General features: G+C 56.0%; 1 protein-coding gene across 1 annotated transcript in view; it reads right to left on the bottom strand.

Annotated features, from left to right (window-relative positions):
* TRABD2B (TraB domain containing 2B) overlaps positions 1 to 10,071 on the bottom strand; it is a gene marked incomplete at its 5' end in the record, with an annotated part of 201,161 nt that extends 191,090 nt beyond the window's left edge. The window contains 2 exons of the mRNA XM_080801705.1: positions 7,383 to 7,943; positions 9,970 to 10,071. Of these exons, the coding sequence (XP_080657831.1) occupies positions 7,383 to 7,943; positions 9,970 to 10,071 (663 nt within the window). The remainder of the gene's footprint in view (positions 1 to 7,382; positions 7,944 to 9,969) is intronic.
* Positions 10,072 to 11,496: the final 1,425 nt, after the last annotated feature.

Below are 11,496 nucleotides of genomic sequence, written 5' to 3'. Positions count from 1 at the left end.
AGTGGGGCCCATGGATGTCACAAAGTGCTGACCAAATGGGCCAGCAATGGGACTGAACTCTTCTGCTATCTCAGGTAGGAAGTCTGAGGACTTTCGGTGAATACGGAGGCCAAGAGGCGGCCCCTTCTTAGCATCCAGGGCTGCCAACACCCCAACCACAGAATACACCTCAAAGCCCCAACTTTAGAACAGGAGCACATTCTGTCTAATTTTGTAATCAATTGTGAGCTTAGCTGGTGCTGGATTTTGAATCGCGGTCTATTAGGAAAGAAAAGATTGTCTCAGTAATACTTACAAAGTAAAATATGTGTGGAGAGAATATCATAAAATGTCATAAGAAGAAATTCTACAGAGGGAAAGAACATAGAACGTACGTGGCTGGGTCACCAGGGAAAGCTTCAGCCTGAGTCTTCCGGAGTAGATTAGATTTAGGAGCATTCCAGGAGGACTTCTTGGAGGAGGCACAGCTTTGAGCGGAGCCTTGGAAATCGCACAGGACTCAGAATTAGAAGAGAAAGGGAGGAAATTCCTGGAGAGGGAGGGGGCTCAGCAAAGCAACAGTGTTTCCAAGCTTGGGGCAAAAGTTTTGTGTTCCAGCGGATATACTGCGTAACGTAGATTTAAAAGCCTGTGATCTCAAGGAGCTGCTAGGCGAGACAGCTTGGCAGCCGCTGAGCACAACTGAAGGCTGGGCCACCAGCTGCCTGTGGATTAAGTAGGCGGACAGAGAGCCAGTGATGGGGGATAAAAGGGAGTGAAGTGGATACTACTTAGAAGCAAACTCAAGGCGGGAAGAACGCTGCCAGGCCATGGCTGTCCTCGCATTCTTCAGCTTCCTCCCTTGGAAAGCTGCATTACCAGGCGATCTCTTCCTGGCTTTGAGAGATGTCCAAGTGGGAACTATTAACAAAGGCACATTCCCATTTTTATCTCCGTCACAGAGTGCTTCCCCGCTCACGCTTTCTCCCTGTGGCCCGGGATCGGGTTGGCGGGTTGTGGGAAGGAGATCAATGTGTTTGCCGATGGGACTTCTTGGAATTCTTGAGGACTGGTCCCTTCCAACTCTTAAGATTTTAGAAGTCTGTGTCTATGAGCTGAAAATTCTTCAAAGCTCAGCGGCTAGGATTTCATGATGTGAAGATTCTTTGAGTCAAAAAATGCCTCTGAGCCTCATGTTCTAAGATTTCACCATTCTTAGATTCCCCGAGCCGCCGGGTCCTGGCGTATGATTCAGAGAGTATGCAAGTGTGGAAGACTTCACGCTGTGAGCTTCTGATCCCGAGACTAGACTATTTCATGACATCTTGGTCACCTCTGGCTTTCTGGCCTCGCTCTCCTTTGATGGTGGTACCTAAGCCATCCTGTGTGTCTGCTCCTGAGTTTGTTTTCCTCCTGCCACATGTTGGGAAAATATATTCCATGTTCAAGTGTGAGTTACCCAGGTCAGAGAGAGCGGACAGAGCCTGCAGAGCCAGCAGGGGTTCTCTGCAAACCACGCTCCGTGCACACAAAGAACCTGGGAATACGTATGCCTGGGGTCAGTCCTAGGGGGTCCCCAGAGGGACTTCCATACCATGTGACGCACATTGGCTGAACAGCTCCCAACCACAGGGCTCCAGCGGGAGACAGCAGGTGGGGCGGTCTGCAGAAGCACCGGGTGAGGGTGAGGCTGGAGGACCCTTGTCTCTCAGTCTAGGATCTGGTGTTACTAGGCCAGCTTGTTCTGATCCAACTCTGACTGAGAGGCTCGCACCCCCTGGGTGACCTCTGTGGAGAAGAGGACTCAGCATGGCCTGGGAGCCTCGGGGAGGTGTCTGTTCCCTTCATTCCTGGAAGGGCACAGAGATCTGATGGGAGGCCCTGAGTAGGGCCCAGAGCTGTGGGCTCGAGGGACCAGGGTCATTGCTGCTGTGGCTGCTGTAGAGGCTCGGGGAGGGTGGGAGGACTTGAGAATGGCCACTCCGGCAGGATGGGAAATGAGAGACATGTTCTGAAAGATGGGCACATACAATAGGAAGAGAAAGGAAGAACAGAGTCTCCTTGCAAGGTGTGGAGAACCAGGACACAGGAGAGACTAATAAGCAGGTGCTCCATGCCTCAGTTGCTACGGCTGTAAAATGGGACTAATTATCCCTACTCTCTCTAGCTGGACAGTGAACTCTCTGCAGCTAAAGACTAGGCCATCCCCAGGTCTGCCCCCAGCACTGCACCGCCCAGCACAGGAAGGCACTCTGGCTGAGTGAGTGAGGAAGCCAGTGAGGGAGAGGAGCCCCAGGGAAGGAGAGGCTCCGAGGCTGGGCAGGTGTCCAGGGGCTGTGCCACGGCAGGCTGGGCTCTCTGCTCTGCAGACTGGCAGCGGGAGGCAGCAGGATCACCCACCGGAACCAAGAGGCTTCCAGGTAATTAGGTATCAGCAGCGGCCTGCCGAAAATTGGACTATCAGCCCTGCCCAGGCTCAAAACCTCGGGGTGGCCCCAGGCCTTCAAGATGTGGGGGCCAGAGACGAGCGTCAGAGAAGTCAGAACGGGGCTGACCCTGGAAATTATCCAACCAACTCCTCAAGGGACAGAGGGAACGACCAAGGCCCAGAGAGGGAAAAGGACTAGCCCAAAGTCACAGGCAAGGGAGGAATGAGGTGAGGGCTAGAGCCTGCTTTGTATGTGCACTACCCACTTGATGATGTTGACATTTTGTGTTCCTGTAGGAATGCCCGGAGCTATTCAAGTTCAAGGAGGAGGTTCCTCACTGTGCCTTATACAGTCTCCATTCATTCACTCATCCCTTAGTGCAGGATGGCAGAAGGGAAGCAGGATGGTCATAACATGGTGTCTGCCATTCATTCATTCATTCATTCATTCATTCCACAAGTATTTGTTGAGCACCTAATAACATGTGCTGGCCCCTCAGGGTATAAATACAGGGACTCTGACTATAAGGAGACTCTTCTTTGTTCAACCGTACTGACTTAGCCAGTGTTAGGGGCACATCTTCACAATGGTCCCTTGGAAAGCTAGGGACTCCTTCCAAGGAAGCAACTCATGCACAGAATGTCTTTGGGAACTTCTATTTTAGAATCACCTTCAGATCCAATTTATAAGCCAAGGAGAAAATAAATTTTGGCCCATTTCAATGATCTCTATCATATTTTATTTCATTTTTGGCAAAAAATTATTATCTCCCCCAACTCCAACACACACACACATACACACACACACGTCACCAGGTAGTGTCAGGTAGTGTCATCTGACTACTAAAAACAAAAATGAACTCATCTTTCAGATGCCTGAAAAGCTTGGGCTGTAGCATCAGACACACCTGAGTTGGAACGCTGAGTCCCCCAGCCTGGCTGTGTGAGCACCACCCCCATTTATTGTCTGTGAAAGAGACATGACGATATGACTTGTCACATCTCCATGAGCACCAGAGAATATGTACTTATGAGGTATAATGCAGGGCCCTGTGTGGAGGCAGAGCTCAATCAATGATGGTTTCGTGGTTTCTAACTCCCTAGTGAGGGGGCTGAAGAATTTTACAAACACTCTGGATGCCCTTGGCCACCATGCCTGAGGGCTCAGGCTTTATACACATCGGGTGGGTAACGTCCACATGTCTGTTACAACACAGCCAAGTACAGAATGTCGGGGTCCTTGCTATGTTGTGCCTGGAGAAGTACGGACTTAGAGGCATTCTCCTCCAGTGTGTCCACTGTTCCGGGTGGGGGAGGACTGAGGCCCCCTAGAGGGAGAAGGACGTCCCCTGATCAGCCCACTAGTTAGTGGCAGCCAGTGCCAGTCTCGGGAGGCAGCCTACAGAGCCGATTGAAATCTGCAGGTCCCAAGACTGTCACAAGATCTGGACTCAAGGCTCAGGCATCCCCAGTTCCCCGTGGGCAGGGGCTGCCACCACCCCACTCCAGCGTTGCTCTGTTCTACAAAGGATGGGCGTGGATATGGCTGATGGAGAAGGTGCCACAGGGCAGAGATGAGGCGTACCCTGGCACCTTCCTCTTCCCCTGTCCGGAGCCCTGCCCAAATCGTTTCCCTACATCGAAGTAGTCATCTTACACACAAGCAGTGTCTTCTCATTGCCTCACAAAACCCGCTCGATTGTGGAAGGCTGGTCACCCCTGCCCCATTTGACAGACGGCAACACCAAGTTATACCTGAGTCATTGGCTTTAGAGCCAGAGCAGGGACTGAAACCCAGAAGTAAATCTGCTGTCTCTCAGTTGCTGTATGAGCTGTCGAATACAGCAGGGCCTTCACCATCCTCACTCCAGCCCCATAGCCAAACAAAATACTTTCTCTGTAAGTAGAAGTGCTCCAAGAAGTAAAATGTTAAGACCTTGAGCCCTAAAGGGGAGAAAGAAACAGCAGAAAGGACTGAAGGAAGAATCAGAGTAGGACAGGAAATACGGCGTGGGCACGGGGCAGCAGGAAGCAGGAAGGCTTCATTTAGGGCCAGCTAGACTGGCTCTGTTCCTCATCAGCTACGTGACCTTGGGCAAGTAGTCTACCCTTTTTGAGCAGTCACCTGAGCGAGCATCCACCAAAATGGAAAAGCTGCCTCCTGCGTGCAGGGGGCCTGGCAGGTGGAATGGAGTCCAACTGTCCCGTGGGATGTCAGGCCTGGAAAGGGCTTCAATAATGACCTAATCCCGGCATCTCATCTCACAGGCAGGAAAAACCAGGCCAAGAGAGGGGAAATGACTTGCCCAAGGTCACACTGCAAACCCACGTTCATGCTGGGCCCAGCCCTCTCAGTTTATATTGAAATCAGAGACCAGACACGTTTTCAGGGGCTCCTACTCCCCATGGAATCCTAAAATGTATGCTTTCTTTCTCTACTTCGCAAAGGAAACATGTGCTATTTCTGCCTAGAAGAAAATATAAAAATTTGAGAAATACTAAAACTCAAACTAAAACCCTAGCTCTTAACAAAAAGTCTCTCTCTTTAAAGGTTCCTTTTTCCCGCCTTCCTCTCTCATTGTTTCCCTGCACCAAATATTTTGCAATAACAGTAATGCTGAAAGGAAAGAAAAAATAAAAATCTGATGCACTTAACAGATATTTTGGTACAATAATGCATCACAGATGTTCATATCAAACTGTGCACGCGCACATACAATTTTACGGAGAAGGCTGCTCGTTTCTGACTTTGGGGTTGAGGACCCTTAACACGGCCATCCGCCCAAGCCCTGGAATCCCTCCCTTCCCAGTCAGCCCATAGCTGCCCACGGGGATGGAGGAGAGATTTCAGCACCTCGCTCCGAAATGATAACAGGACAAATTGGCGGGGGTCGGACACTCTGGCAGGTGGTGAAGGGTGTGCAGATTAGGGAACCAAGAGGAGTCCTGCTTTCTTTTGTTCCAGGCTTGCTTCCTACAGCCCTCTTGAGGAGCTCGACCCAAGAACAATTTTAAGAGCGGGCCCAGGCTGGTGGATGGGGTGGGTGCATTTTTGAAACCAGAGATTTGAGTCCGTTTGATCTTCAAACATGGGCTTTGGAGACTGTCAGCGGGCTCCTTGCTGGCCGATAAATGGCTCTCAGGAACTTTTCCTAAAACGTAACTTCACACACTTGCCAGCAAATGTTTTCAACCTACCAAAGCCGTCATTTGGTTGAACAGCAGCGTTTCCAGACACCGAAGAAAGATAGTTTTGTTGTTTTAGGAGAGACAGATTAAAGCCAGGGACTCTTGCACCAGAGGGCTTTCTAGGCACCCTCCAGCTCTCCTCCGATTCCTCTGTGGTTGGTACAAAGAGGGTGCGGACAGTGATCTCGTATGCCCCACCTCCCCGGCCTAAAAAAGATATCGAGGCCAGACGTGAGGTCTCTGAACAGAGAGGCCTCCCACAAACCTGCCTCCAAAATGAGATGGGCGGTGAGCGCTGTGGAGCCCGACACAGATAATATCAGCTCCCGAGGCTGGCAAGAGAAAAGTCACTTCAGAGGGAGAAAGCCGCTATGTGCAGAGGCTTCAGGGCCCGGGCCAGAGAATGCACAGGATTTTCCCCCGTGGAGAAGGAGTCAGGCATAGTCAGAACCCTGCGGGGCGTGACTAACTGCCCCAATATTCCTGCCACCGGGGCCCTCTGGGTAAGGACTCCACAATTATGGGAGAGCCAGCAGGAGAACCGACAAACCCGCCTTTCATTTGGCCGGCAAATCAATCTGGCTTCTTACCTCCCCGGGGACAATATTGCATTTCCCCTGGAAAAACAAAGGCCAGAAGATCTCCAAAGGGGGATCGGTTTCGGCCACTGTTTCCCTGGGGAAGAGTCTGCCACATCCTGGGAGCGGCAAGCAGGTCTGGTCCCAGTGCTAGTTTCTAGCCTGGCCAACTTACGAGGTTGCCTCCTGAACGGAGAAGCATGCCGTGGGGGCCGCACCCCACCCGGGGCCTTGGCCCAAGCCCTGTTTTTGCACCTCCTTGCCAGAGCCACCAGCCCTGACGTGGAGCCCCCGTCTCCAGATTGACAGCCTGTCCTCCAGGCACAGATGTGAACTCATTGTTCCCAGGGTCTCCGAGCTGAGTTTGGGGCCAGTGAGTTACAAGTGACCTCTGCCCACGGAGATGGGGCTTTTAATGACATTTTGCTGGATCGGGTCTCTGGCAGCCAGAGACTTTAAACCTCCAAAGCTCTTCCCTTCCCCCACTGCCCCTACTCTCGAGGTCCAGAAATCAGAACTGTCAACCTTTAAGTGAACACACTGCTCTGAAATTATTAACCCCAAAACACTCCTTGTTGACTTTCTCCAGGCCCAGGGAGGCAGTCCGAGGGTTGCCTAGAGCCATGCAAGAGCGGGCCCAGGCTGGTGGATGGGGTGGGCAACTCAGCAGTGCTTAACCCTCAACAGCCAGCCAGAGCCACGGGGCACCAGGTCCACAACACGTCCCCTAACCCCAAAGCTGCAGGAACCACGACTCCCTCTGCGCACCCTCTGTCCATACACGCTGCCGCCCAGGTAGGCTCACGTAACCGCCTCGGGACAGCCTCCTGCTCCTGAGAACCCAGGGGCCTCGGGGAAGCTGGACACAAACCTGCAGCTTGCTCTTTTTGTTTTCCTCACTCTGATGCTCCCAGGAAAATTCTTTCCGCTCAGGCAAGCACAGCAAGTGGGGAGTGCCTACACCCAACAGGGAGCACGCTGAGATAGAAGCAGACACCCCAACTCTTAGCCCGAATTCTAGCACATACGAGCTTGCCCCTGACCTGCCACTCAAGTCGCCCGAAAGGTGACACCCCACCGGAAAGAGCCTCTCCCATAGGAAAGAGCCTCTCCCATAGGAAAGAGCCTCTCCCATAGGAAGGCACCCAAAGGAGGAAGGCCATCGGGGAGAAGGACGGCGGGGCTGCCCGGTTCAGCCAAGCGCCTACCTGGGAGAAGTTGAGCCCATTAAGCGGGTGGCACTGCTCCTCCACCCGCTCCACGGCCCCGGTGCTCTTCTTCATCCTCTCAGCCTGCTGGGCCAGGTAGAGATCCAGCACGGGCACGCCTCGGGAGCGCACGTCTGTCTCCGTGAGCGAGTTGACCATGAGCATCACCCACACGGGTCTCTTGCGCTCCCAGTTGCCTGCGATGGCGTTGAACAGGTAGTCGGCATAGAGCCCCTTGCCCCGCTGCGCCGGCGTCATCCACGAGGGCATCATCAGCTTCACATAGTCCAGGTGGCGCTTCAACCGCCAGTAGAGCTCCCGCGGCAGCACGTCTTGCAGGTTCTCGCCGTGCGGGAGCAGCTGGCAGCTGGCCAGTGCCGAGATGGTGTAGGGATCGGTCAGGTCCAGCTCAAAGTAGACGCGAGCGCTGGCCTGAAAGGCTGCCTTGGAGTTGTCTGGGATAAAGTCCCACACGCGCGTGTAGGGCACATGGATGGTGCCAAAAAGGTACGCCGGGGGGTCACGCCGGATCGTCCACAGGAAGGAGTTCAGCTCCCTCTGCTGCAGTGGGAGAGAAGGCAGACAGTGAGGCCGCAGGCAGTGCAGGAAACCAGGGGTAGCCCAGGGAGACGCGGGTGGGAGTGGGCTGGGAGGCAGAGGCCCAAGAGGGCTCAGGGCAAGAGCAAGGACTTTGGAAACAGAAAGACCCACTTTCAAATGCCGCCTTTGCCCTGTCTTAGCTGCATGATCTTAAGCACACTGTTCCACTTCCCACAGACTCGGTTTCCCCATCTGTGAAATGGGGGTGAGAGCAGCCACCTCAGGGGAGGGTAACAAGATAAAACACCCGTAAGTGAGCCCTAAGAGCTGGGCCAGGCACAGAGGAGGCACGCACCAAAGGAAGCTCTCGTTCCGAGTAGCTTTCCCTGTGAGGGCCAAGGACCGCCACAGCACCTGAGAACATTCGTGCCCGGCCAAGCCAAACCTTCCCCGGTGGTGTTGCGTGTGGAGGGTGGGGGAGAGGGGGACCAAGAGTCCTTCTCTGGCAAGAAGGGAGGAAGTCATATAACTTTTAAATCCAGCCATTAGAAGATACATGCCAAGAGCACTTTGAAAGCAGAACACCTATTAAAAATAGCACACCTATTTAAACAGCTACTTCCCATTCACCGGGGCGGATCCTGCATTCTAGTCGGAGGGTAGGCCTGGAGTGTATGCTGCTTGGCTCCACCACAGATGAGAAAGCACTTTAAAAGCTGCAGGCTAAATACCCAGATTTAGTCCCAAGAAATGTACATACCCTGGGGCTTCGGGCTCCTCCCCTAAAACGCTATACCTGGCCTCAACTCCAACTCTGTCATCTTCTAAGATCTGAAGCTCTGAGAAGTGTTTGTGGGGGTGAGGAGGGGCATGGACACAGAGGTCCTTTCTTGAGATCTAGCCCTGGACCAGGGCTTAAGGTGCACGAGAAAGAGACTATCATTTCTCCCAGGCAAAGTCATTTTCCAACCAGAAAAGCCCCTGGACGGGCTACTGACCACTTGCAGCCCAAGGTCAACCTATAAAATATTTCTGCCTGATTCCAGCACAAATGAAAACTGTGACAAGGTGGGTGGGAGATCATTACCTTATTTTACTAACAACTAAAAATCGTGAATCCCGGCATACCGGAGCTAGACTTGCCCCGAGCTCCCAGCTGGCCACCGACCTCCCAGTTCCTGCAAAAATCAGGACTCTGGAGGTGCACCTTGCCCAAGGTCAACTAACTCCCTGCTAAACCAGCAGTGAGCGAGGACCCTACAAAGCCTTTTCCTGTTCCCTGGCCTCCAAATAAGTGTTACTTTCAATGCATTAATTTACACTTGGAGGGAGGGAGACTGAGAGAAATCAAGGGATTCTGTAGTTGAGAAGAAAAATTTAGGAGAACCAGTAATTATTCAGCTCCCAAGGAGGTATTAGGCCAGCATGCCCTGGCACTTCCTTTTCCTTTCCTCTGGAATCTTCCTCCTTTTCGTGAAATGGGGGCAGTTGGGAGACTGGGTGCTGGGCCCTGGGCTGGAGAGGGAGACAGAGGTGGGAACCACCAGCACCAGGGAGAAAGTTTGCCTTAGGTTAGAGTGGGAGGACCGGGGAGAGGGAAGCCTGCGAGAGAGACAGAGTGGAAATTGGAGAGAGGAAAGGTCTGATGGAAGTCTGAACAGAGAAGAGCAAGGGATGGTAGCAACAGGGTCAGAAGTGGGCAGAGAGCAAGCAGAAGGGTAAAGACAGGATAAAGTAAGAAAGAAGCGAGCCAAAGGGGTAGAGGGAGGAAACGTCCATGCAGGACCTGGAGCGAAAGTCGAGGAGAGCCCGAGAGCGTCAGCGTGTGGAGAAGGAGCTAGAGAGGGAGCGCCCCATCTCGGCTCCCGGCGCGGAGCTGGAGCCCGGGCGGCAGGAGCCGGGGAAGGGCGCCCGAGGCAGCGCCCGGCGAGCGGAGATGCAGCGGGTGGGCTGAGGTGGGTGCGGAAGGCAGGACCCCCCAGCCCTCGTCCCCACGGGTTGGAGTGGCTGGGCGGCCGGTAGAGTGGCCGGGCAGGCGCTCGCTCACCGATCCGGGCGGCCGGCACTGTCCTCCGTCCGGGGGCTGCGGGCGGGCGCGGGCGGTGGCGAGGAGGGCGGCGAGCAGCGGCCCCGCCAGGGCGGCGTGCATCCTGCCGGGGCCCGCGGGGCGCGGGGACCCTCCTGGGCGGCGCCCCCTCGGCGGGGCGGGGAGCCCCCAGCTGGGCACGGAGGTTCCTCTGGGACGCGGGGCTCCAGCGGCGGGATGCTGGGAGCCCTCTGGGGCGGGGCTGGGTGTCCCTGCCGGACCTGGGGGTCCCTCTGGGGCGGGGCTCCGTCTGCTGGAAGAAGGGGACCCTCTGAGGCGGGGCCCCTCCCCAGGCGCGCAGCCCGGTTGGCCGAGCCCGGGGTTCTGAGAGCGCGCGGGTCCCGGAGCGCGCCGACGTCCCGGAGCTGCGTCGCGGTCCAGGGGCGCGCGGGGTCCTGGGGCGGTACCGGGCTCCCAGGGCGCGCGGGGTCCCGGGTTACGCGGGGAGCCGGGCGCGCAAAGGTCCCAGGGGTGCGCGGCGCTCCAGGGGGCGCGCGGTGGGACAAGTGCGGCGGCGGGCGCGGCGGGGCGGGGGTCGGGTCTGGGGCGCCCGGCTGCCCCAGAGCCGGGCTCAGAGGGGCGGCGGGCGGCCGCGCGGCCGCTGCCCGGGCTCCGCCATGCTGCTCCGCGGCCGGGAGGGAGGGAGGGAGGAGGGCGGGAGAGCGGCGCGGAGCCGGGCCGGGCGGGGGGCTGGGGCCGCCGGGGCGGGGGGAGGGGAGGACCCGGCGCGGGGGGCGGGGGGCCGGGGCCGCGCCGGGCCGCGCCGGGCCGGGCCGGGCCGCAGGGAGTCTGGGCGAGCTCCGCGCCCGGGCGCAGCGAGGCGGGGTCTGATGGGCATGGCAGGCGCTCGGTCGCTCCTCTCTCGCTCCCTCGCTCGCTCCCTCACACACGCGCGGAGGGAGGCGAAGCCCGCAGCAGCCACTTCCCCACTTTCCAAACTTCCCAGCGCAACTTTTTCCTCTCCTCCCCTGCCCGTGCCTCCTCCTCCCCCATCGCTCCCCCTTCCCCTGGCCCGCTCCCCGCCGGCCGCAGCTTCCGTGCGCGGCCACCAGAGGGCGCCCGGGCCGAGGCTCCGCTCGGCCAACTTCAGTGGGCTCTTCCGTGGACAGGTCTGGGCGATGAATTCGGGGACAAGGACCAGCATCCCCTAAAGCATCTGATGCGCAGGTCCTGGCAGGAGTTAACAGAGAAAAAGGCAGGAGTGGGCTGGCACTCCCAGACTGGGGGGAAGGCAGCACTCAAAGGAAAACCAGGGAAGCTGGTAATTACAACTTTGTATCACACTGCTCCTGGCTAACACTGGCATGTGCTTAGTAGGTGCTCTGCAAACTCTAGCTGAATTAAAACAAAACAAAACAACAAAGTAGTCTTCCTCACAACTCCTTGGCACCTTCCACTTAAACAGTCTTGTCTCATTAACTTCCTTGGACCTGCCCAGGATCCCTGTAAATGGCCAGGGAACAGGGAAGGTTCATACCCCCAAACCTT

The sequence above is a fragment of the Martes martes genome (assembly GCF_963455335.1).
Source record: "Martes martes genome assembly, chromosome: 4".
Lineage (NCBI taxonomy): Eukaryota > Metazoa > Chordata > Mammalia > Carnivora > Mustelidae > Martes > Martes martes.
The sequence above is the reverse complement of the archived record's forward strand: the minus strand, read 5'-3'. Positions and strand labels throughout refer to the sequence as shown.